Source organism: Podarcis melisellensis (genome assembly GCF_964234715.1).
Source record: "Podarcis melisellensis genome assembly, chromosome: 1".
Taxonomy (NCBI): Eukaryota; Metazoa; Chordata; class Lepidosauria; order Squamata; family Lacertidae; genus Podarcis; species Podarcis melisellensis.
In genome coordinates this window covers 35,108,090-35,135,734 of record NC_138528.1, presented here as the reverse complement: position 1 = coordinate 35,135,734, position 27,645 = coordinate 35,108,090, and the positions used below count along the sequence as shown (strand labels likewise).

Here is a 27,645-nt window from a genome sequence, read left to right as displayed (position 1 = left end):
AAGAAGTAATAATCCATCCTTCTCTGAATCTTTTTATTAATATCTTCCATTTATGCCGAGTGACCACTCTTAGTTTTTATTTTACTCAAACTTAAGTCTCAACATCATCTTGTATCCGCGACACTAGTCCAGCTTTAGTTACACCTGGTAACCATTGGTTCCAGGTGGGAGTGTGCTTCCACTTCCTATACTTCCATTTAAGCACATCTTCTGGCCGTGCATGTATCTCCCTTGCTGAGTAGGGTAATTGAGTGCAGTTCTTTCTAGATTTAAAGCACCACTAGTTAATAAGTTACAAAAGTTAAATTAGAGCTGAAATTAACGTTCGCTTACAACTGTTGCACATAACTTTTTCCATTAAGAATGATGTGGCTGTGTGTTTTCCTTCCACAGACAAAAGCAGTTGGTTTGCTTGATGCAGATGTGTATGGGCCTTCCATCCCAAAGATGATGAATTTGAAAGGAAGTCCAGAAGTGACACCAAGTAAGTTTGGATGGATCTTACTCTTTCTCCCCTTCCCTCCCCAATGTTACGAGGAAATCTTGAGAGGCAGTGATTATTTTTGGTGGTGAGAGTAGGGAAAGATGCTCCTTCCTATCTTGCCAAATGACCATAGATAACAATGCCATGGTAACATTAATAGACTTGCATTGCATAAGGAGCCGCCTTTGACCACTGTTTGAAAACTGTAGTTCGAAATCCAGTTTTTAGGGTGTTGCCTTGGGCTGGTTAATGAGAACATACATAGTAGCACTGACAGAGATTCTCAGACTTCTGGTCTACTTCTGAGCACAATTGAAAGTGATGCTGCTTACTTCTTAAAGCCCTATATGACTTAGGACTTGGGGATGTGTTCCCATATCAGCTTGCTCACAAGTTGAGATAATCTTTGGACCCTTGCCTTCAGGTGTCCCCATCATCCAAGGTAGAACGTGTCATAACTAAATAGCAGCCATTCTCAGGGATAACATCTGGAGTTCTCTTCCTGAGTTAACTTTTTGGTGCCAAACAAATGTGAGTCTTAATCCTTCCAGACTTCTTTTAATGCATTTATAGCGGTACCTTGGTTTTTTAACATCTCCATTGATGAACATTTCGGTTTTTGAATGCCAGAAGTAAATGCTTCGGTTTTCAAACACACCTCGAAAGTTGAACATGCCATGCAGCTTCCGCTGAGTGCAAGATCCTGAGGCCTAGCTGTAGGCTATTGAGTTTTCGGTTTTTGAACGTTTCAGAACTCAAACGGTCTTCTGGAACAGATTGCATTCAAAAACCGAGCTACCACTGTATTTGAAAGCATCCTGGTTTCTTTTAAAAAAAACACACCATATTTTAACTGTGTTTGTAAATTGTCCTGGAATTTAGCTTTGCTGAAGGTTGATATGTAAATCTTTAAAACAAATGGAACTACGTAATAGGGATGCAGTTTCCTCAGTGTGGGCGACACAACTAGAATGGAGTAAAGTTGTATGCACTAAAAAAAAAAGCAGAAATGCTATAGTTCTGGTGTTGCTCCTTACCAAGCATTCTAGGGTAGTGCTACAATAGTGTGGCGATGGGGAAATGTGAACGCCGTGTAGCTTCCAGTGTGAGCCCGGCCTGCCACTTGATTGCCTGATCATACAGAAGTCCAGTTCGTGTTATCTTTTGACGGGGTGGTGGTGGGAAAGATCGCACCATCTGGGCCTCTGCATTGTTGGTCAGTGTCTTTAAAAGGGAACTACGTACCTGCATACATGTATTCCCACCCCCTTAACTGAAACCCTGATTGTGCGGGGCTCTCAGTTATGGGAGGAGCCTATGGGCGTACAACTGATTCCATCCACTTCACAGGCATTGCCTCCCAAACTTGTGAGGGTGGGGGCCTCAAAGGGCCCTGCTTTTCTGTGTGTTAACAGTCATGTGATTAGAGCACCCAGATAGGGCTTATTTGTGTGGAAATGAAGAGAGGCTTGTGCTGCTTTTCCAGTGTACAGTTGCAGTGCTGCCGCCTCCCCCCCTCCCCGGCAACCTGGAGTAATGAATTGTGGCATAGTTGTCAGAATAAAAATCCTATAACTGAAACAAATTATGTGTGCTGTACAAATATTCAGTAGCTTGGACAGTAGGGCATGCATGTGGCTAGAGTTAGGCACTGCTTTTGGAACCAGGTAACGCAATAGTTGAGGGGGACACGGGTGGCGCTGTGGGTAAAACCTCAGCGCCTAGGGCTTGCCGATCACATGGGCGGCGGTTCGAATCCCTGCGGCGGGGTGAGTTCCCGTCTTTCGGTCCAGCTCCTGCCCACCTAGCAGTTCGAAAGCACCCCTAAGTGCAAGTAGATAAATAGATACCGCTTTATAGCGGGAAGGTAAACGGCATTTCCGTGTGCTGCGCTGGTGCTGGCTCGCGAGAGCAGCTTCGTCACGCTGGCCACGTGACCCAGAAGTGTCTCCGGACAGCGCTGGCCCCCGGCCTCTTAAGTGAGATGGGTGCACAACCCTAGAGTCAGACACGACTGGCCCGTACGGGCAGGGCTACCTTTACCTTTTTAACGCAATAGTTGAGCCTTGGAACGCAAACCAGATCTGTAAAAGCTAATTGTGAAATGATCTGTGTCATATCCTACCTGGTTTCCTAACCATACGTATTGATGTGGAAGATCCTATGGTCAGGGCCCCATAATAGAGACCATTACAAGTGTTTAATGGCTGAGAAAAATTATCTGTGCTCGTACTTAGTGTTACAATAATGTCTCAAACCTTTGTGGGATAAGAGATTCTTACATTAGTGACATATATTGTTTCATCTTCATGTGAAGATTTGTTATCCAAAGCCCTGGGAATGTCGTGGAATAGGAATAGGAGTAGGAAGAATGCCAAGTAATTGGTTTCTGGAGCTAATCCACACCTTCTGAATCTCCTTACCTGTTAACATTGGACGTGTGTGTTACGGCTGGTTTTATCTGTGTAGAACACAAAATCTTGGAAGATTAGGGCCCTCAGTAGTTTAGTTTTGAGCTCCCTTCCCCCTCAAGGGAGCCCCCCCTTAGTCCATAAATTTTCATTAATGTATTATTAAATGTTTTGCTGTGCCCTAAATGCCAGGCTTACTTAGCTGCCAGATGATTTCTTCCCCTTCAGAAAGGGGTGAGTGGAGTGTCTACTGACAGATAGTTTTTGGGTCCATACTATGTACTTTTGCTTGAAGGGAGCGGTGGTTGGGAGGGAGCCTACATATTCCTTGGGCGATACTGCTAAAATGTACCCAATATTGTGGTAGTATGAAACTAGCAGAAATAAGCAGTTGAGCCGGAAGGACTCTAGGGAGGAATAGACGGTCCAACTTTCATATTTTGTACCTAGCAATGAAAGAGAGATTTCCTCCGAGACTACCCCTGTTTGCTTTCTAGTAGCAGCACCGTCCTAGTTCAACTATTCCAATTTCTATAAAAAAAACTTTTTGAAGAATCTTCAGGAGAGATTAAGTATTTAGTCTCGGACTTGCAAGAAAAGTAGCTGGACTAAACAGCAGCAGTTTGTTTAATTTGCAGACAGAAAGTAGTAAATACTGTCAATGGAGCTGTCCCCAGCTTGGACCACTACGTACTGAATTGCTTTCTGAAGTGAAAAAGCCATTTCCACTCATTTGGAAGCACCATGGTTGTAATTCAGATACGGTTGGTAGCTGTATTTTACTTTAGCGTAAAAACACATAATCTGCAATGCATGTAACATGTTGCATAATAGGACAGAAGGAAGTTTGTGACACAGAAGCTGGAAATTGTGGCTTTACATGCCAAAGAAATAATAATTTGGGGTTCTGTGAGGCAGAAAAGGGACAATCTGTACACACTCTATCACATTCATGTCACCCCATGTGTTGATGGTTGTCTTTTCTTTGGATTTAGCCTGTGAGATCAAGAGATGCTAGGGAAGTTTGATTCTTCATATCACCACCACACCAAGGCATCAGGTCACAGAGAGGGCTCTTTTCTCTTACTTTCACTGGAGGGAGCCTCATTATCTTACAAAGATGGATGATTGCCAGCAATATAGGACTGAGGTGCCGGATGATAAATAACTGATCTCGGTGGTAGGGAAATGATTTAGTTCTTAATTCAGTGTTCTATTCTAAAGCACCTGCAGTGGCTATAGCAAGCTAAGTAGAAATGTAAGTGTTGCCCTTTTCAATTTCTGACATTTTTCTTAGGTATGTTTTGGCATTCTTAACAGAGTAAACAATTTTAAAACAACCACTTTAAGGTCGATCCTGTTTAAAAAATTTTAAAAATGTGTATTACAGTTTAGAAGTTCAGTTATGTTCCTCCCTAGGTTGCCTGCTTGTCTTTTGTGAGGTGGGAAGATTTCTGAGTGAAACTTAAAGCATACCTAGAGAACTGCAGTCTTGCTGCACCTTAAAGGCTAACAAATTTATTATGGTGTAAGGTTTCATGGACTAGAGTCTACGTCATTTGATGCATGAAGTTCCTGAAAGCTGATGCCATAGTACATTTCTTAGCCTTCGAGACGTCACAAGATCCTTTACTGTTTTTGCTGCAACAAACAGAAATGTCTTGTGTCTTTGAACGTATTTGTTGTATAGATGAGTAAATTTTAGCAGCAATGTGGGATATTAAAGGCACTCAGAGCTTTATAATAGACCTTGTTGCTGAGCATTCTGTACGGTACACGTTGTTCCTAACAATGAAAAATAGGTAACAAGTGTTATTTTGTGTGTTCTTCTCAGTCTTTTAATAACTGGCCTTGGCAACACAGCTAGGCTAAAGCACTAATATTTCCAAAAGCATGGGGAGGTGTGTATGATACATGCATTTTACTGTGATGGAGGCAATGTGGAAAACTTCCTTCTAGGTGTATTACTGGTGATGCTCATCTTGAATTGGGCCTTATGTCATTGAGGAGAAGAAAAATCTTAATTAAATCAGAAATGTGACAGAATAGTTAGAGCAACTGTTTTAATGCTTTTGCTATCATTAAATTATAAGGCAAAGGGGAGAAAAATAAGCAAGAAAGCCTCCCAGTTGGTTGATTATGCTAGCTTTTTTGTTGTTGCTTTAGGCACACTTTAAGCAGAGATTGGATGGCCATGTGTCATGGATGCTTTAGCTGAGATTCTTGCATTGCAGGGGGTTGGACTAGATGACCCTTGGGTCCCTTCCAATTCTAAGATTCTATTATTCTACTCCATACTCCATATAACACCGGTCTTGAAAGACCTACATTGGCTCCCAGTATGTTTCCGAGCACAATTCAAAGTGTTGGTGCTGACCTTTAAAGCCCTAAATGGCCTCGGTCCAGTATACCTGAAGGAGCGTCTCCACCCCCATCATTCTGCCCGGACGCTGAGGGCCTTCTGGCAGTTCCCTCATTGCGAGAAGCAAAGCTACAGGGAACCAGGCAGAGGGCCTTCTCGGTAGTGGCGCCCACCCTGTGGAACGCCCTTCCAGCAGATGTCAAAGCAATAAACAACTACCTGACATTCAGAAGACATCTTAAGGCAGCCCTGTTCAGGGAAGTTTTTAACGTGTGATATTTTACTGTATTTTTGGTTTTTATGGAAGCCGCCCAGAGTGGCTGGGGAGGCCCAGCCAGATAGGCGGGGTATAAATAATAAATTATTATTATTATTATTATTATTATTATTATTATTATTATTATGTGGCAGTTCTGGTATATTGTTGCTGCTGGCTCAGGACAGGTCCCTAGAAAACAGGGAATGTTTCAAGTAAACAGGGATAGTTGGACTATTTATTTGCTGCTATTAAATATGCACAAGGCCCCATAAATGCAAATCCTAATTGTTTGGGAAAGGGCTAGTGATAGACAGAGGACCTTCTTCCTTTCAGTAGAAATTTTATTTCATTAATCACATTTGTTCACAGATGGCCTTCAGATCTCCTGAATTCACATCCTATATAGTCTGTGCAGCTGCCAAGTAATAAGAGTTCAAAGTTTATGCTGCAATACTCCCCCTGAATAGCATTGTGGCAAGTGATACCGTTTGTCATGGTAGTCTTTTGTGCTCTTCCTGATGAGACATCGTGAAAAAGTGAGGAGGTGGATAATAATGATGATTTTGAGTGGTGAAAGATTTCAGCTCTACAAAAAGGTGGTGTTCATGATGCAACGGATTCCCAGGCTTCTGAGTAAGCTCATGCTGCAGTCTTATTTTTAAGTAGATGTGGAGGAGTAACTGCTCAATAACTATGCGCTGAAATATAATTTTGGAGAAGGGAAATTAATAGTTGTAATCATGAACTATTGTCAACGGCACCAGCCACTTTAAAATGCACCTTTTAAGTCCTACATTTGTTGCCACATTTTATGTCTGTGGTTTGTTTTAAATTCTAAGGCTGCAATCCATGCTGGTACCGCAGCACCGGAATGCCAAATCTCTTTTAGTTGTGTTTGGTGTTGCAGTTCCCACTGCTGAAAAGGCAAGCCTTTTTTCCCCCTAATCTGAAAAGTGGCTTGTCTCTGCGGTGGTGGGAACCACTATGGAAGTAACTTGAAATAAAGTGCTAGCTGGATGTCACAGTTTCCCCCTTCTGTACATATCCTGTCTGTTTGGTTTCCAGATTCCGCCCCCCTCCCCCAAACATATGAAACCCAAGAAAACATGATGTAGAATTGTCAAACCATGATGATCTACTGAAACAAAGTACAAAGTTCAAATATAATGCTAAGTCAGGAATCATGTTTTTGCTTCTTCCGTGTGCTGGAAGAAGCAAAGCAGCCCCCATTGACATATTAATGGTAAACCATTCACTGCAGATTACATGGCGGGTGAACTTGGCTTACGTACTCATAGGTTTTAAGTCAAAAATACAAATAAGTATGTCTTTGCTTTTGCTAAAGACCCATTGATGTTGGTATACTGTATTTAATCAATCTATAACAGTGCAGCCATAGTCTCCTATGGTTTTCGGCTTTCAGTATAACCAAGCATATAGAGAGAGACGTTTTAAGAGCATCTGTGGGGCTATTCTGAGTGGTGAAGCATGCATAAGGATTAACTGCAATATTAGGAGGCCATAGAGAGGATTGTCAAGAAAAATTGCAGTCTGTGTTCTTCCAGTTCCGTTAATTAGAGAAATAAAATAGAAGGTTGTCCATATGATGACTTTTGTTCCAGTTCCTCCTGATAAGCATTTTTGTGCAGTCTGGGCACCCTAGCATAGGCTGGTAACAATGAATTTTATTTTATTTTATTTTAAACTGCTGAATATTGCAAAAAATAATATTATGCAAGTGCAAGGTTTCTTGAGGGAAAGTGTAGTGTCTGAATGAATGCAAGATGTTTTGCTTCTCAGTGACATGTCATATTCTGTTTTTCATCAAGTAAACTCTTGTTAAGAATCTTAAATGGTACCAAACTTCAGAAAGAAATATATGGAGTAAAGTTGCAATATAATAATGTCAGAAACCACATTTTTGTTGACTTGCTGATGCAGCTGTTTCTTGGGACTCTCCTTAAGTAAGCTTTAGCTACCTTTTTAGTTTGACTGGTAGCAGGTCCTCTCTCTGGATAGAATATTCTGGCTTTAGAGTCTGGTTTATTGGACTCGTCTTCACCCATGTTAAGAAGGTTCTTAGCAGATCTCCAGGTATCAAGCCTAATGTAGAATTGATACAGCTTATGTTCCCTTTAGGCTGAGGGCAGTTATGGAAAAAGATGTAATATCTTGGAAAACAGTCCAATAACAACAACGTATCACAGTTACAGAAGCCAGAAATTACCATGGTTATACTGTATATGTGAGATCTTACTAGGTTAAAGCAACAAACTGTGACTCGTGCTAACCTTGGTTATATGTTAATGTCTCGACTGGCCCTCTGCTTTGCAGTAAAGGCATAAAACTTTGAGAGGGTGCATATTGCTCTTATAAATGCCTCTAGTTTCTACACATTTTCACAGTCATAACGAACAGAACTTACAATAATAATTTCTAAAAATGTATTTTTAAAACACATTTTCCATTCTAGAAAACTTAATGAGGCCTCTTGTGAACTATGGAATTGCATGGTAAGCAATCTGTAGCTTCAAATCCATTTTACATATTTTCTTTCTCTATTTTGCTCCTTGTAACATGTCTGAAAGTTGAAAAAACTATATTTGCATTTCTCTTGTAGTATGTCCATAGGTTTCTTGGTAGAAGAGACTGCACCAATTGTCTGGAGAGGCCCCATGGTAATGTCAGCCATTGAGAAGTTGTTGAGACAGGTAAGGAATTATATAAACATGTTGCTTTTTGAAGAAATTGATTCTCCCCCACCTTTCACTGATAAACCAAGGAAAGATGATAAAGTTATTCAAGCCAGTGCTGATCACTGTGTATGAAAGCATTTTAAAATAAGGCGGAAATACTGAGAACCAGGTTGAAGGATCCTCCCTCTCCTCCCCTCTCACACTGTTCCGAGGATTCACCCAGCCCTCCAGAGCTGATTTGGGGGAAAGCACAGGGGGAGGACAAGGGGAGAGAGCCTCCTAGCACGAGTGGGAATCCTTGTGCTCCCTTCTGCTAGGGCGCTGGGTTAGCTGAATCCATCCCATTGCTCTCCGTTAGTGGAGGACCATAAATTGGTGTCTGAGCTTTGCACGCAGAAGGTCCCATCATCTCCAGGTAGGGCTGGAGAAGACACCTGCTTCAAACTCTGGAGAACAGTTACCAGTCAGTGTAGACAACACAAGGTCAATGTACCATTGTCTGACTTGCTATTAGGTAGCCTTCTGCATTTAGCAACTTTCTAGTCAAATAAATAGTGGATCATTCTGTTTGATAAGCAGCTGAAATTTGCTTTCGTGGACAATATCTATATTAGATCTTTGAAGCCAAGGTTAGATGATATGGCGGACATAGGGCTTCTGCTGAAAGAAATCGCTCCTTGTCTCATTCCTCTTTGTTGTTAGTAACTTCTAATGGCAACAATGCATGGTGGGACATAATTGGACAATTCAAGCAAGCAGTAGCCTATGAAGTGGAACTGAGGCAGAACAAAAACACTCAACGTGTGATGGTACCCATTAAGCCATTATTAGATGTTATGGAGGTGATGAAGGGCTTCTGTTTCCTGTCTGCTGTAATAGCTACTTCCAGCCTTAATTTCTGCCAACCACCTTAAAATAAGATTTTACTCCAACCATTGCTGTTCTTAGTGCAGCACCAGTATTGTCTGTTAACATAAAGATAAGCATAACCACGTAGCACAGCTGGATAAGGCATCTGCTAGTACTGGGAGATTATTACGTGTTTGGAAACACTATTTCTTTTTTGGTAGTGTGGTTTTTAACATATCACAATTGCCTGTGGTGGCGTCTCTCCCCCCCCCCCCCGCCCTTCAAACATGCCTTATTCTTATTCGGTCACTACCCAAAACATAATATACCACAGTTCTGACATCAGTACCTGCTTTACTAACAAGCAGGGCTGAGGGAGACCAAGGATGATTTGTGGGGGTGGGGTTGCAGTAACTGCAATATTGCTTCAGTCAATGGAATTCCCAAATGAGAAGCAGATGGCAGTTTCTTTCTCGTGGGTGTTGATAATGGTGTATACTGAGTTGGTTGTTACCTAGCAACTAAAGATGCAGTTGTAATCTAGCAGATCCAGAAGTAAAAAAGAAATGGTAGTGCCTTGACACCGGGGCATTAATGATTTTCCCTGACAATGGAATTTCACTTGTAGCTGCAAGAAGGCTTTAAGAAGGACTTTCCTCCAATCAAAGCATTTTCCTTTTGTGTATAAACTATCTGCTCCTTAATCCTGCATCAGGACAAATGGAGTTTCCTTTCAGGAAAACAAAATGCTTACAGATACCAGCAAAGACAAGTAGAATCTGTTGAAGAGGAAGGTTTTATAACTATGCAACTGTATACATATAATTGCAGTGTGTTTTCATGAGTGTGTGTTTAAATCTTACTTCTGCTTGTGGCAGTAGGTTATTACTCATAGTTTACCAGATTTAATTCTGTGACCAGGACATTTACATTGTAGAGATTCAGGCATCACATGCAGTAATTAAATAAAATATTTTATTGTTCCAAAGCTGGGTTTGATTGGATTTTCTATGACTCTTATATCCACATTTTATTACTGGTCACCGCAGGTTAAACTACTGTTCAGAAGTTGTTTTTAAGTTTAGAAAAAAAGGGGGGGAGGTTTAATTATTTTGTGCATTAATAGTCTGGTTGTAACTTTCGTTTTACAGCAGAATTGAAAGTAATAGTTTGTTCTGCTCCTCCTTTTCTGGTCACATAAATTGCCTTCTTAATCTTGGTTTATGATAGAATACATTGAGTTTAAGGGGCTCCCAGACATTGAGGCAGGGTTATAAAATATTAAATAAAGATCTCAAGAAAATTAAGTCAGTCAGATCTAATATTCCTAATGCATTTTATTGCAGCCAGTAGAAGAGATCCATGGACTTGCATATAAAACTAGGCAATATTGTGAAATGGCCTTTATCATCAGTTTTAGAATATGAAGTTTCTTTCATAAGGGTGCGACACAGAAAACTATGAGGTATATCATGGCATTTTTTTCCTTATAGAAGTTTAGCAGAATTAGGTTCTGCAGATACTCCCAAGGCAGGTGCAAATACAACTGTCTGATGACATTAAAACTATTCTGTTTATATTCTTTATGGATTCTAAGAGAGCATGGAACTTTTAGCTACTTAGGAAAAGAGACTGCTGCACTGAGACTTCATTATGCTTCTGGAAGAGGTATTCTGGGACATGACAGTTGAATGACGATTCCCAATTCTGTAGTCAAGCCCACTGAAATAGATGATATCCTTTCCATTAGTGGTTGGTGCAGACATAATGATGTGTATCCCCTAGCCCTGCTGCAAATATCCGTAATGTAGTGTAGCATTACCTGGGGGAAGATGTGAGCTCTCACATACTTCCTCTCCTCCTTGGAAACATTCCCCTTTCAGCCTTAATCATAGTTAAAATCTGTGCTCTTAAAACAGTTAATTCTAGCCAGGGCTCGCTCTATTCAAGACTCACTTTCCAAAAACTACTTAAGCCTCTATATTCTTGTATATGCTGTCCCTCTGTAGAGGCATTTTCATGCTCAAATACCATAATTATTATTATTTAAATAGGCTGTAGTGAGGCAATTATTGTAAATACGAATTACAATATACGTTATGGGAAATAACCAGCAATTCAGTAAGTTTTAATGGTCGCTACAAAGCCATCACATTTTTAAGAGATCAGTTGGAAATGTCAACAACCTCTTACATTGTTAGCCTTGAGATTTTCCAGCAGAGTGACTTCAGAGTGAATGCATTTCATCCTCAGATCCATCACTTGGTATAAAGAATAACGTTTTTAGTAACAATAGTTAATAACTGCAGTTAATGGCGCCACTGAAGAACCTGGTTATTTTGTTTGAGTGTGCAGGCACCTGTTTTTGTTGGGTTTATGCTTCGAAACAGATAAGTATTATTTAACAGTTGTGTGAGTAGAAGATGGCTCACACAGCAGACATTTATCTTCTTCTCTTCCCCCACCACAGCTACTGCACTCTTTGAAAAACCTCTTTAGAGAATGGGGCCGGGGGTAGGGAGACTTCCAGTCAGTTTGGGCTAAAGAAAGCTGCAGTAGAGGGTGAGGATGTGGGAATGTTAAGGATAGTAGGAAGGGATATATTGAATAAGTATGTCCTTCCTTCACTCACGCTAGTATGTGATGTAGCAGAGTAGATTCCCCTCAATATAGCTGGAAGCTAGTTTGCAGATTCGTTTGAATCTCTTAGTTAAGATTATTTCCTGGTGTCCCCTTTAATCCCTCTTAAAAGAATAAAGACACGAGAATCTTTCTGAGTAAAGCAACAAAAAAGTTTACCATATTTTTTGCCCCATAGGACGCACTTATTTCCCCTCCAAAAATGAAGGGGAAATGTGTGTGCGTCCTATGGGGCGAATGCAGGCTTTCGCTGAAGCCTGGAGAGCGAGAGGCGTCGGTGCGCACCAACCCCTCTCCTTCTCTAGGCTTCAGGAAGCTATCCGCAAGCCTTGCGAGCCCGGGGGGAGTTACCGCAAGGCTTGCAGGCAGCAGCCTGCAGCCTGAAGCACGGGGCGCCCTCCGGAGGATGCCCTGTGCTTCGCGTAGGTGTCTGCAAGCCTTGCGAGCCCGGGGGGGAGTTACCGCAAGGCTTGCAGGCAGCAGCCTGCAGCCTGAAGCACGGGGCGCCCTCCGGAGGATGCCCTGTGCTTCGCGTAGGTGTCTGCAAGCCTTGCGAGCCCGGGGGGGAGTTCCCCCGGGCTCACAAGGCATGCGGGCAACAGCTTGTTCTGGGGACTGGGGTCGAGGGAAGCTCGGGCTTCCCCAGCCCCGCAAGCAAGCTCCGGGAGCGATGGCGAGGTTGCGCAACCTCGCCATCGCTCCCAGCCCCGCGCCTGGGGGGGGGGGAAATAATTCCCCCTCCCTTTATCCCCCCCCCCAAATCTAGGTGCGTCCTATGGGCCGGTGCGTCCTATAGGGCGAAAAATACGGTACTCACATTTCAGTTCACTATTTGATCCCTGAAAGGCAGGCTTTACTTAATAGTTATATAAGAAACTGAGTTCATCTCTTATATTGAAACTGAACTCATGTGCTGCTGGCGGACAGCAAAATTACACCAATAGAACAAAATGGCTGCAGGAGAGCAGGAGAACAGCAAGCAAGAGAACAAGTGAAGCAAGAGATCAAGACAAACTAGACAAAACTGCAAGAATCAAGACAGAGAAAATGGCTGCATGGCTCGGCTCTTTTATGGAGTCAGCCCGAGCCATGCCCATCTCCCAGATCACATCCAGGGGGAGGATGCTCCAGACCAGTGGAACAGGATGCTCCACTGACTGGATGTTCCCCTGCCTGTGCCCACTCTAGGGAAACAAGGAATGTTGTATTTGACTATACAGTGGTACCTCGGGTTACAAACACCTCAGGTTACAAACACTTAGGGTTACAGACTCCGCTAACCCGGAAAGTAGTACCTCGGGTTAAGAACTTTACCTCAGGATGAGAACACAAATCGCACGCCGGTGGCGTGGCGGCAGCGGGAGACCCCATTATCTAAAGTGGTACCTCAGGTTAAGAACGGTTTCAGGTTAAGGACGGACCTCCAGAATGAATTAAGTTCGTAACCAGAGGTACCACTGTACCAATGGATTGCATCCCACAGAGGATACAGTACAACTCATATGCTGCAGGAATGTCCTCCAACCTTCTGGAGTGGCTGTCTGGAGAGGGCAGGGCCTGAAAGGGAGAATTGAATTTTGTTGAAGGCACAGCCTTCCACTCATGCAGCCATTGGATACCAAACCTTGACTGTAGGAGGGAGGATTAGTCTCTAATCTGTTTGAAATGGCAGGTAAACCTCCCCCGTTTCCCTTGTACAAAGATGATAGACACTGCTGTGATGTTAGCATTTGCTACGCTAATACTATTACACAAATGTCTTTCATGCAGTGTAGGTTTTTAATGGAACCTTCACTTGATATAAATGGAAATAAGTGCCAGAGTGTGAGCTCCACTTTTGATTACATAGACATTTGTGAGTAGGAAAAGTTCACAGAGTCGGAGTGAGGTGACCAATTTTTGTTTTTATTTCATGCAATGTGTAGTTTGCTCTTGCGGTTTTTCAAGCAAAAGCATGAACTCTCCGCAAGTAAGGATTATTGCAAAAAGCGATAACTTTTTTTATAAAGTTTTTTTTGTCTTGCTTATATATTTCCATATGAAAAAGAATAATGAGGGAAACTGTTACTTGTCAAATGATACATTTCCAAAAAAACACTTAAGGCTGCTTCAAAGTTCAGAAGTAATGGCCAAATAAATGATTGGCCATTGGTCCTGGGCTCATATGTGCCTTTTCCCTACTGAGATTTCTTCCTGAATGCCGTTGTCTGCTGTTAGGATCAAAACTGACAAATTGTGGTTTGTGCTCAAAATCAGAATTGGGGAACTATGTGAAGGGGTTTCCAGTTTTGGATTGAAAGATAAGCATAGTTGCCCACTCATATATAATGGCAAACTGTCAATTTCTAGAATAGCAAAGGAGTTGGACTGCATGAAGGGAGATGAGAACCTTCAAATCTGAAGTTCACCAAGCCATGGTATACAGTGGTACCCCAGGTTAAGAACTTACTTCGTTCCAGAGGTCCGTTCTTAACCTGAAACTGTTTTTAACCTGAAGCATCACTTAGCTAATGGGGCCTCCCACTGCTGCTGTGCTGCTTCTGCGCAATTTCTGTTCTCATCCTGAAGTAAAGTTCTTAACCCGAGGTATTATTTCTGGATTAGCGGAGTCTGTAACCTGAAGCATCTGTAACCTGAGGTAGCACTGTATTAATTTACATAGGAGCCAATATACAGAAATGGCTCAAGGAAATTATCATCATGCAGCACTTCACATAGTGCAGCTTGGCTCATATACGTAATAACCAATATTTTGAGGACAAATTATTTATGCTCATCCAGATCCTTCTTTCAAAACTCCCCTTTCCTGTAAAGACTGGCTTAATTGCTTGATTCTGATTCCCAGCTATAACCAAGCCCAAGCACTTTTATATTTATGCTTGTATGTCACTTGCTATCCTTGTCTCACCCTGATCTAAATATGGTTTATTACTGATTCAAGCCAAAGTTCTCTCCCGTTCAGATATAATGATGAACTCTGGTTAGTTTGAAACAGAGAGGTAAATGCTTCTGATCTTCTTGTGGCTACATCAGAGATGAAGAAGAGTGTGTGAGCCCCAGGCATGCTTATGTAGTGCCAAATCATGGTTTAGTGTTCATCCGAAATGGGTTAAATTAATGGGAATAGGCTGTTCACAAAACGTGGCATTAGTAGAAGTGCACAATTCACAGCTTTTCTTTGTTATTCTTCAAATGATACACATTACAGAACGTGTTCTTAAACAGCATTCCTGTGCATCTACACCTTCACAAGTTGCTTGCGTTGCATCATGAGGAATGTGGTGTTTACGCTACTTACTTAGAATATACATTATGTGGATATCTATAGTTTTTAGTTTTAATTTGTTGGTTATACCTGGTGATTGATTAGAACAATTTGCCACAGAAGCTTTCACGATGTTCCTGAATGAGGGAAAATACACAGACACCACATGGCAGTTAATTACACCGCTTTAACAATAAATGTCAAGGAAATGCTTTTTTTAGAAGAAAAAAAAAAGATGAATGCTGCGCTTAAGCAAAGTGCAATTACATTTCCAACATCTGAAATGTTTCACAACACTGTACGTACTCAAGCAGTGAACATTTTAGCATTTTCCACACATGCACAATGGCTGACAGATGGTGGGTGTTACAGGTATAATTTTGTAACCAACACTCACTTGTTTGTTTGCAAGAGGGAATTCCTGTTACCATAATGTTTTGTTAATCTGAGCTAATTTATTCCTACACAAAGAAGTATTTGCATATAGACACATTTCTCAGAACTGATCTTAGAAGAGGGATTAAGGTCATGATTTGCTAGAATGTTGCTTACAAATGAGACTTGCGTGCAAGCTTCCATTTTCTCCCTGAAACAGTCTGCAGGCTGTTTATTTGCACACATTTTCCCTAGCCAGAAACTACTATCAGTCTGATTGAGATGGCTTATCATGAATGGAAGAAAAGGGCTGATAATGTAGAATGCCATCTCTTTTTAATAAGACACAAAGATGTCACCCGCAACCGTTATATGTGAACACACATGCATCTTAGGAGTAGGTATAGCACATAGTACAGCAGTTCAACTGTCGACACTGCAAGTATTGGCCTGAACAGTCTTCAATAGCTAAGAAGCTAGCACCCTGTTACTCCTGTCACCAGATGCAAGACAGCTAGAAGCCGTTGCAAGTATTCTAATTTAATTTACAGCCTTTTGCTTGCTACACATAGACGATAGGTACTGTATCCTAATTTCCAGATATTCATGACATTTGCATGGACATAGCCACATTGTTCTGTGGTGTGATAGGTCACACCCTGTGATTTAAGATCCTAATGTTTTAGATCATTTGTTTAAACTGGCATTTTTATATCACACAGAAAATGTTAAATGCATATAAAACAGGAAATTATTATGAATCTAGAACAAAGTGGCATACTGTGATTAACTGGGACCTAACAGATTTTCAGAAAACTGAAAAAATACTGATATCCATTGGATTCTTTTTTTAAAAAACCATTTGATGATGATGATGATGATGATGATAATAATAATAATAATAATAATAATAATAATAATAATAATAATAATAATAATTTGGGAATCTGATCTAAATAATACTCAACCTCATTTCTGACATTTTAATGGAAATTGTAGTCAAGGCCTACCTGAGTCCTGTGGTTCATAAAAAGTGGGGATGGGGCAAATAAAAGATGGAGCTACACCTCCAGTCATCCTGTGGTGTTTTGAGGAGGAGGAAATTGAGGGAAATAAGATTATCAAGCACTACAGGAACAGTTTCCAGCCTTTTTGGACCAATGGGTACATTTGCAAACTGGAGAAACTGTCACGGGCACCTCATATATAACTGCAGGCAAGCCCATACTACAGCCATATCCTATTGGCTACAAAGTAATGTTAATTTCAAACCTAATATCAGGGGAAGGGGAACCTCTGACCCCTAGGGAAGGTTTCTGTGGGCACATGTATGCTCAGGGGCACTATGTTGGTAACCCTGGTACTAGAAGGAGAAGTGTAGAGAAATGTTGACTACATCCCCAGGTACTGTTGCTGTGCAACTGCAATCTTACTTATTTTGAAGGTTCACAGGAAGTTCATATGTTGTCTAAAAATGAAACTGCTGTTCTGTTGATTGGCAGTCTTCCAATCAAATTGTGACCTTAATGTACAAAAAAGGGGGATGGGACCAGGACCGGATTTAGGTTTGATGAGGCCCTGAGCTACTGAAGGTAATGGGGCCCTTTATATGTCCAGCTGTCCTTTGCTAACAACAAATTGTTGCTGTTTTTTGTGTTGAATATATTCTATATGGTAATTTATGGACCTAATAGGTATCTAAAGCTATTTGCATATAACAAAATATGTATTTTATCAAAGTACTTGTCGAACTGAAATACAATTAAGAAGTATATTAATAGTGAATTTTTTTTGTGGGGGGCAAGAGAGTGGGGCCCTAAGCTATAGCTTGTTTAGCTTATACGTAAATCCAGCACTGGGTGGGACATTGCTTTTCTTTCCTGCTTTTCTCCAGCACAGTATTCAATGGCTTTTTACTGTGTTTTAAGAAAGTTAGAATAAAACTATCTAGTGAAAAATACCCTCAAAAAGACATTGCTCAGTTACTAATACTGTCTTTTCCTGCCTAATGTCTTTTTCATCCATATCTAGTTATGCAGTCTTGGAATACTTGAAGTTTCAGAACTCCTGTGCCTGCTTGCTAGAAAAGAGATTCAGTGCTTTTCCCTTGAGTTCACGGGATAAATTTGTATCTTATCTCTTTCAATCACTCCAGGCATTATTAATATGTTAGAATTAAAAGCTCTTGATTTTTACCTGCTGGATCAGTACTCTACAGTACTTAAGCTCTCCACATAAATCTCTACATCCCCATTTTCAAGTTGGGGGTGGGAAGATATGCCACACTGTTCTTAAAACATACCGTTGGCACAAATAAATCTTCTCAAGAAGAAAAGATAATGGATTTAGGTAGAAAATTGATAGGTACTCTAGTTCCCCCCATGTAAAGGGCAACGGGTCATACTGTGATCACTGCAAAGGGTGGAGTCCCCAGTAGATTAGTAAATGCATGTAGTTTGGGGGCAAGGCTTGTTAGTTCAATGTGTGGAGAAGAAGGCTATTGAATTCCATCAGGTAGCAATACAGAAGGAACACCTGTGGCTAAATAAGGATTACTGTTTCATAAGCAAAAGACATTTTCTTATCATTCGTTAGTATGTTGTGTTTTTTTGCATTTTTATACTGTAAACTGCCTAATAATAATAATAATAATAATAATAATAATAATAATTTATTTATACCCCGCCCATCTGTCTGGGTTTCCCCAGCCACTCTGGGCGGCTCCCAACAGAATATTAAAACAGAATAAAACATCAAACATTAAAAACTTCCCTAAACAGGACTGTCTTCAGATGTCTTCTAAAAGTCAGATAGTTGTTTATTTTCTTGACATCTGATGGGAGGGCATTCCACAGGGCAGGTGCCACTACCGAGAAGGCCCTCTGCCTGATTCCCTGTAGCTTCACTTCTCGCAGTGAGGGAACCACCAGAAGGCCCTTGGAGCTGGACCTCAGTGTCCGGGCAGAACGATGGAGCTGGAGATGCTCTTTTAGGTATACTGGGCCGAGACCGTTTAGGGCTTTAAAGGTCAGCACCAACACTTTGAATTGTGCTCGGAAACGTACTGGGAGCCAGTGTAGGTCTTTCAGGACTGCTGATCCTTGGATGAAAGGCAGTATATAAATGCAGTAAACAAAACAAATATACAAAACAGCAGATTCACCCTATTTAAAGTCGTGAAGTCCAGTGGGTAGTCTTGGTAGGCTGCCCCTCTCTTAATGACTGACAGGAGTCATTGTGAAGATAAAGAAATGGAAAATAGTTTCAATATTCTGCTCCTTTGTGGAAGCATGGGCTAAAAATATAATAAATACTTGAATAAGAAAAGCTGGTCATATTAAGCACCATTTTATACTGAAAAGTGTTCTTGGGTACTTGGCTAGCTTTTTCGTTGTGCATTGTGCACCATCTCTCTCAAATCTTTCAGCACATACAGACCTAATCTACTGCCAAAAAGCACATTTGACTTTTATGTAGCTTTTTACTAGCTTTCTTTGACTTTGTTCTTTTTTAAAAAGTAGAGCTTTTTAAAAAAAGAAGTTGATATCAGCTTCTCCAAACATAAATAGCTTTGCAATATCACTCAGCGATAGATTATATAAGTAAGGTCAATTCATATAGTCTCAAAAAATTTCTATAAATGTGAGTCAGTCACTTTTGAAAACCATACAAAGCACTGAATAATGCTGGATTATGAAATATACACTGTAACCCTCTTAATACTCTTTCTTCATAATTCCTCATTCTGTTCATATTCACTGAAAAAGACATTTTACCTGGAGTGGTGTTGCTCATTTCATTGACTCCACTCTTGTACAATCCGTTCAATATGTCTGACGTCATTACCCTTTTGACAACACTTTTTTTTTAGCCACTTCTGGCCTATGGGCCTAATGAGGCCTGAAAGGCTTCTCCATTTGGCCCACGAGGCCATTTCAGGGAAGCCACACTCACCTCTCCATTACCCAAAGCAGGAAAGACACAGACTGGGTTGCAGAGGAACAATTGTGAGTGCACACTAAGCTTTGAGAGTTTGGTGCTATTTGAATATGGTGTATAACACGCAGATCCTGCTACCCTCTTTCTCCTTACGCGAAAGAATCAGTTATCCAAACATACCCTCCCCCTCTCCTTTTTATGAGGATTACCCGCTCTGGGATCCCACAGCTAATTCTCCCCTGATCTCCCCGCTGGCCCAAATAGGACTAACTTAACCAGCTAGCCCTGGTGATCATCTAATGTTTATTGGATGGATTTCCCCCTTAAATTGATTTTTGAATTCTGAATTTATTGTTATTCACATTTTATACTGTATTTTATGCTGTTTTTTGTTGCATCAATTAAGTGTTTTAAATTTGTTGTTAGCCACTCTGAGCCCGGTTTTCTGAACCGGGAAGGGCAGGGTATAAATAAAAATTTACTTTAAAAATTTATATAAAAAACGCACCACACCCAGAGTTTGCCCACATCCTTACTTCCTTACTTGTTTCTGCTCTGCTGGTTGGCTACAGCCATTTCAGGAAGAAACCATGGAAGTGGGGGGGGGGGGGATAGGAGAAATGATGTACAATTGTACCTTGGATCTCAAACGCCTTGCAAGTCAAACGTTTTGGCTCCTGAACACCACAACCCCGGAAGTGAGTGTTCTGGTTTGCGAACTATTTTTGGAAGCTGAACGCCTGACAGGGCTTCTGCAGCTTCTGATTGGCTGCAGGAGCTTCCTGCAACCAATCAGAAGCCGCACTTTGGTTTCTGAACGTTTTGGAAGTCAAACGGACTTCCGGAATGGATTCCGTTTGACTTCCAAGGTATGACTGGATTTGAAATGTTCCCATAGGAATCAGTGGAAATTGTGGATTAGTTACATGAACAGTCACCTAATGAACCATCTCCAGGGAGTACATTGTGCTCAGTAAGTGGGACCTGTGTGTATCTTGTTGTGCTGCTTTCAGAAGGGATGGGATACACTCAAGCAATTGAGCTCTTGCGTGTGTTTACTCCCTGCTGAAAGCAGTGGAATAGAGTAAAGCACCAAATTCAGGCCACCTCAACAAAGGAACCACCGGGAGCACACCGGTGCTACTCTTGCAGACACAGCTTTGCATTACCTGTGCCTCTTCTGCTGTATGCTTCTGTTTCTAGCTAATTCATTACTCATTTCACCCAAACACAGAATGAGGCTTAGAGTGTACTATCGTGTTTTGGCTCTTGAGTACTGGAAGACCTGCTCCCTGCCTTGCAGGCCTTTTCCCACCTGGCTGAGAGGGCGGGGCCCTGATTGACTCCAGTTACAAAAGCTGAGGCTGCTGAATGGACTCTTGGGCTGGGGTATTGTTTAGGGGTTTTTGTTGTCTGGGGTGGGGGGTGTTGTTGCTATTACTGATACTAATTTTTGCATCTTTATTTTAGATTTTAAGATTTATATGAAAATTGTTCAGTTTTGTTGTAATTTTGTTTTATTTATTACTTATTGCTACTTTTGTTATGTTTGCGATTACGTATTTTTTTTCCACGCTGTGAGCCGTCTTGACCGCGGTTTTAACGATGGAAAGGCGGCATACAAATAAAATGATGTATGTCTCTTTGTAATTAAGCATGGACTGGTCTGAAATAAATGAACAACGAATTGCAGGTTTTAGACAACAGGCAGTCAACTTTCGAAAGGTCACACTTTTTAAGGACAGTCCCCCACCACTTTGAACTCCAGGAAGCTAATAAAATGGGCATAATGTTCTTTCACAAGGAATTAATCTAGATTAAACCATGTTGGTTACTTTGTGCACCTGACTCATTTCTCTGATATGCATTTTAAATTGATAAATATTCAGTTGCTTGGGTCTCTGTGCTAATCTGCCCTCAGTGGTTGGGCAGGCACCTCACGACTACTGAGGAAGGTTTCTACTGGCACAGGCGGCAACTGGCTTGAAACAAGAGTGCTAGAATGATCTTGTATTAACCTGTTAGGCTTTTATGTCAATGGTAGCATCTGATGGAGCTTTGAAGCCAAGAGTATCTCCCCACCTCACCCCCAGACCAGTGATTCTGAACCCTTGCCCTGTGATCTGCACAGGGCTTTATATTTATATATACAGTATATGTAATATAAGCAGGTGATCCTTGGTCTGTGGTGCTGGTGCTAAGAGACCTGCTAGACTATAGTATGTTTGACCCATACATTTAAAATTCATTCTTTCCTGCTTCATCCGGGGCCTTTTCTAGGTTGACTGGCACCAGCTGGATTATCTAGTAATTGACATGCCACCTGGGACAGGAGATGTACAACTGTCAATCTCACAGAATATCCCAATTGCAGGTATCTTTTTTATGGACTTACAGTGCAAGCCTAGCTGTGCCTACTCAGGAGTAAGTGCTGTGGAATTCAGTGGGGTATATTCCTTGCAGCCTTAGTTGTGATTAAGGATGAAAAGCGCCAAGATGCTTTTTGAATGGCAGTAACAATTTCTTAACTTTAGGTGGCGTCTAAAGGGATGCAGAGTGGTGAAGCCATTTCACAGTTTGTCTCATCCCTCTGTGTTGTCCTTTCAGAATGCCTGCCCACCTTCCTCCATCAGAAAAGGTCTTAACTCCCATGAGCTGAAAAATTAGCCATACATTAAACGTCTCCTATTTTCTCTTTAAATCTTAAATTATTTTGGCTCTGGAATTTAAAGAGCAGTTTGATTTGAGGGTGGGAGGAGTGATGGGGAAAAGGGATCTTGAGTAGCAAATATTGAACATACAGGTTGTATTTTATTGTTGTGGCCTGGTCTGAGATTTGCTCAGTGATGAAGGGGGTGATAAAAGTTTTGCAAATAATGATGTCCGAAGTGAAGAACCATGTTTTGCAATCACCTGGTGAAGTGGAGTTGGAAACAATGCTTTGAAGTGAATTGGCAAACAACAGTAAATGTTTCCAATTCATATACAAACACTGGGTAGCAGCTAGGTGTTCAGTATGAGATATATCTGTGGTCCCCAAGTAGCAGCCATGCACAACCTAGCATGCTCAGCCTGCCAAGGCCCCCAACTCCCTATACATCTTGTTGAAAAACATGTATATAATTACTATAAAAAAGAAGAAGAATTAAGATAAATTACTGATTATACTCTAGACTATTGTGGAGAGACCACTTCACACCAGAAGCTGCCTGGCTTGGTTTGCAAAAAGGCAATTTAGATATAGCCAGAAGGAATCCTGCATTGCAGAGCTTTTAAAGTAGGCTTAGATGTCTCTTTCTGTTTGCCTTAGAAGAATCGAACTGTTTTCAGTAAACTGGCTTTTTGCTATTGGCGGAGGGCTGTATAAATAACACTAGCCATAAGTTGGTTTTTATTGAATAATGTTGAAGGCAGAGCAATGAATTTCTACATACAAGATTGTTGAGAAAATGTGAGCCAGCGTCAGTACATGTCAAAAGAAGCATAATCCAGGCAACGTCTTGTTCATTCAATCATCCTTAAAGTAGTTCATCTCTGAAAAGTGATTAGGTAAAAATTATACATTCTGCTTAAGCAGAGCTGTTTCTCAAGTGAATTTCAGTCGCATTTGCTGATTTTAATGATCAAAATAATTTCATACTTATCAGTCCTATTAATCCTGCAGAGGCAATACTGCTTAAGGGGAAAGAATTTGAATCCTGTTCCTCAATGAGATTGTCACATATTTGATTTATGAATATTTTACTATGAATGAATGAATAAATGTGTTGGGAACTGTTAGGGAGTGGGAGGGAAGGAGTAATTGCTAAGTAGGAAATCATGTTTATCTCAACTATAATGGTGGGTTTTTATATGTTTGGTTAGGTGTAGGCAGGTTCCAGAATTGGAAGTTGCCTGAAATGCCTGTAGTAACTTGTGGACTTTAACTACAGTACTAACCATGTGAAAAGAAAGCAATTGAGTTAATGGAGGCAAAGTCGTAATTTCAAGGCATTGTTTTCAGTGGCTGCTTTGCCATAGTAGAAAGTGCTTTCACTTGCGTAAGTTGAGGCACCATATTTTCACTGATTCCCTCCCACCCATGAAAACTTCCAAAGGGTTGGGAGACGCCTTTGATCAGGAGGGGAAATGACATAGAGAGCTGCAGAATATCTGGTTCCCCAATTTGCATGAACTTTCTGCTCAAGCAAAGCCACCATTAATCTTTAATAGAGTTCGATATGTGCTTGCGCATGGCAGTGTTCTGTGGAACGAAACAGCCTAATTAAGCTCAATACTAGCATTCTTGACAATATTGGCTATAACAATGGCATACGTTTCCTTTCCCTAGGGGCTGTGATGGTGTCCACTCCTCAGGATATCGCTTTACTGGATGCACGCAAAGGAACGGAGATGTTCAAAAAAGTGAATGTGCCGGTGAGCCTTTACAAATGCAAGTTGTTTGATCCCTCTAAATAATGGGAATGTTTTAAGAGGGGCATATGTGATCCAGGGGGCCAGACTGGTTACCAACGCATTTTTTTCCCATCTGGTCCCTGGAGGCCCTGTCAACTTGTAACCAAGGGATGGTGATTTTTTTTTTTTTTGCCTGCAATTCAGTCTTAAGGGAAGACCTGGGGCTTAGTGGGTAGAGTGCATGGTTTGCATGCCAAAGGTATCCAGTTTGATCCCTCGTGGGTCTGGGAAAAACTGCCAGCTGCAGTGGGTGGGTGGTCTGATTTCAGTATAAATATACCGAAGAAACTTACAATTTTGCTTATAAGTAAAATCAACTTTCTTCAAAGTTGAAGGAAACCCACAAGGCTAATTGTTCTGCCTTTGTAAAGCAATTGGTACTAGATGCATGGTGTCTGACCATTTGTGATTAATCTGTAGAGCAGGTTTTTGACTCGCCCCCAGAAAGCCATTTGAACAATACAGTGGTACCTTGGGTTACAGACACTTTAGGTTACAGGCGCTTTAGGTTACAGACTCCGCTAACTCAGAAACAGCACCTCGGGTTAAGAACTTTACTTCAGGATGAGAACAGAAATCGTGTGGCGGCAGCAGGAGGCCCCATTATAGCTAAAGTGGTACCTCAGGTTAAGAACAGTTTCAGGTTAAGAACGGACCTCCAGAACGAATTAAGTTCTTAACCCGAGGTACCACTGTAGTGGCCATTTAGATAATAATATCTTAATAGTACAGAAGGTTCTAGTTGTTGATACTTTTTTGGGGGAAGAAACTATGCTTCTTCCCCCCGTATGCTATAAATAACAGATGAGCTCTGAGGGTGATAGCAAAATTATTTCAGAAGTGAATTGTGGGTGTACTGCTTTGCTATACTAAAACACAGTTTTTGTAATCCTAAATATACTACAGTACAAATTAACCTGAAAGTTGCCAACTATACTCCTACATAACACACGTGCAGTTTTCCCTTATTTAGGTATGTTTGAGAAGTTTGAAGGAATGAGTTTTCCCATACAGAGTATTTAAACTTTTAGCTGCATGGCTAAAAAGGATGAATACAAACTCATGGACCTCTTAGGTCTGGCACTTCCAAGACCTGCCAGAAGCCATTGTGCAACAAATAAGGGGAGTTGAAAATGAAGGACTGTAAAGCGTCCTAGTTGATGCAGATCTTGAGAGCGACATTGTTACTTTACAGTGCTTCATAAGCAAACAAATCAAAAGCTTCCCCCCACCCCAGACAATGGGGGAGGACAGCAAAGATGGGTAGGGGAAAATATTTTTTTGAGAGACACCATTCTCAGATATAGTCTCTGGTCTTCAGAGTTGGTGAGGGTTTCTATCACATGTTTCTCCACTTACTGCCACCAAACCCATCTTTTGATTTGAAACATAAGAAAATATGAGAGACAGTAATATTCATTGGAAGAAGCACTGATGGTTAAGTATGAAGCTAATGGTTAAACATGGTAATACTTTAAAGCACAATGAAATATGGAGAAGTAAATAATAAATCAAAGAAGGTATGTGTTATTTCACAGTGTGTTATACTTGTACAGCTAGTACTTAATCAAGATGCAGCTTAGACAAAAACCCATAAAAAGGCTGTTTATCTTCTGCAGTTCCTTACAGAATTACTCATAGAATTTGGTATCTGGGGCAGGATGTTCCTGAGAACAGAACAAAAGTCTCATTATAAAATAGCACGGGCTGAAAGTTATCGGGACATCACTGGTATACATACTATATAACAAGTCAGTTTCAGCCATTTCCACACTGCTGGGTGTTTTTTTGTTTTGTAGACCTGTTTCATTTAAAGATGAAAGCGTTTCAAGACAGATAAACAAATTATAAATAGGACAGAGCTGAAGTGCACTGCCTTTCTGTGGATATGTTTAGCAGTGTCAAAAAACTTTATCCACACCCCTGGTGACCTCCAGAATTTTATATGAAAGGGTTCAAACACGTTTGCTGGCACAGGAAGTATTGCCCTCATTCTTACAATGTTTGCCTTCTATGATAGCATCAAAGATCCAAATATAGCTGTATAGTGCCATGGCGCTGTATTCTATAGGAGTGGCAGACCTGTAGCCCTGAGCCAGATCTTTCCCACCAGATCCAGTGTACTGGCAGTGGGAAAACCTGCACAGAACAACTGCCACCCCAGGGAACATCGGAGCAGATTGGAGTGTTCCTACCTGCTTCTGGAATGCTCAGTCTTGTTATGGTGGCAATGCAAAAAGGAACCAAGGTACCTTGTTCTGCTCCAGTTTGCCACAAGTGAGGAGGGCGGAGGCGTGGGATGAGTAGCACTAGGCCGGAAGGAACACTTTTTAGGTCGCCCCCCCCCCCCCCGCTCAGGGAGTGTTGGCCATGGAGTTGGTTTTTTCCTTCCTAAACCTATCAGAGAGCATGGGGGGACTTTAAAGGGCTTTCTTTAAACCCACCATAACCGTACCATTAGAGCTCTCCAGCGGGAAAGGGACAATGGGTTGGTGGCCTTTGTGTGGCAAGAGTACAAGTGTCTGGGTGCAAATGGCAGTGAGTTTGGGTTGGCAGCGCCCACTTTGGCAGCTCCTACCACTGGCCTTCCAGGAAGAAGAAGGAGTTGGAAGTAGCAGCAGATTGAGCAGATCATAACAAGGAATTTGGGGTGGGTGGGAATTGGGGTGGTCTTGAAAAGAACATTTTTACCTATGTTTGGCACAGCCCTAATGACAAAATATAGATAACCCACACTATTGCCTACCGTTAAGAACTATTCTTCACATGATGTACCCTTAGGCTTAATTAAGAATAGTATCAACCATCTCTGTAAATAGTTTCCTCTTTTTTAAAATTAAACTCTGGCAACTGTGGTGCTGGTTCAATTAGAGCTATGCCCAAGGAGTTCACTTGACTTCTCTTGAAACTGGAGTAGCTTATACTGAGAATGTACTAAGTATCTGATATGGAATCAGAGCTGAAATATCTCATTGGGCATTTGATATTTAGCATCAGTATAATATTATCTTTGATGCAGTTGAGTTGCATCTTATGCTTGCTTCAGCAGCATATATACATAACCAGCTCCATTTCAGATCCATTCCAGCCCTTTTCTTCTGCCTCTGTCTCCCTCTGCTCCCTCCCTTCTGCTTTCGTCATCCTCTGCCTGCCTGCCTGCCTGCCTCCTCCTCCTCCCTTCTGCTGGTTGGGGAGAGGGAAGGCAGTGGAGACACAAGGCAAGCTCCCACCTGCTAACCAAGGAAAAAGTAATTTTGGTTATACATGCAACCCGTGGAACAAACCCTTGTGTATATGATACGTTGCAACTGTACTTCCTATCTGTGTTTGGTATGACACTGTATGCTCTGCCTGAACCTCATATGATGGCAAAACCAAAACACCGCACTTTAATACCACAGGTGAAAATTTGGTCAAATAAGCTCCCTTCAGCTTCAATTCTCCAATGCATGAGGTGGGCAGTGGGGATGAGCATACTAGTTTGCTCCTCCCCATTCCCCCCCATTGCCCTCAACTTGTGCAAGGAAGATGTCTGCGTGAAGCAGTGAGCCTTCTATATCTGTGGAGGCGCTCTGCACATTTTGGAACCCTGATTTTCTAAGATTCTGTTGCGTTTGGGGTGCCTTCACAGATACAGGCAGCTCCCTGCTTTGCACAGTCACCCTCTGTGAATTGTGGGTGACAGGAACGACAATTGGAGGTGGGCAGAGCTAGCATGTTTCTCCGGACTGCCCCTGGCATTGCTTGGAACATGCTGCATGCTCAAAGCTCATCAAACGGCCTAATAACTGAAAAGCCTGCCTAAACAAGTAGCTGGGCAAAACTTACAGATAATTTTTCAGGGCTGGGTTATTTGAAATAGTTCTTTTCCACCTCTCCTGTGCTCAAGGCAACTCACACAATATTTCAG

At 41.5% G+C, this 27,645-nt stretch overlaps 1 protein-coding gene across 2 annotated transcripts in view; it reads left to right on the top strand.

Moving 5' to 3' along the window:
- NUBPL (NUBP iron-sulfur cluster assembly factor, mitochondrial) overlaps window positions 1-27,645 on the top strand; it is a 70,565-nt gene that overhangs the window by 29,678 nt on the left and 13,242 nt on the right. For both annotated transcript variants that reach the window (XM_081889014.1, XM_081889015.1), the window contains exons 4-8: window positions 394-484; window positions 7,990-8,029; window positions 8,137-8,227; window positions 21,561-21,654; window positions 23,611-23,696. In XM_081889014.1, coding sequence (XP_081745140.1) covers window positions 394-484; window positions 7,990-8,029; window positions 8,137-8,227; window positions 21,561-21,654; window positions 23,611-23,696 — 402 coding nt within the window. The remainder of the gene's footprint in view (window positions 1-393; window positions 485-7,989; window positions 8,030-8,136; window positions 8,228-21,560; window positions 21,655-23,610; window positions 23,697-27,645) is intronic.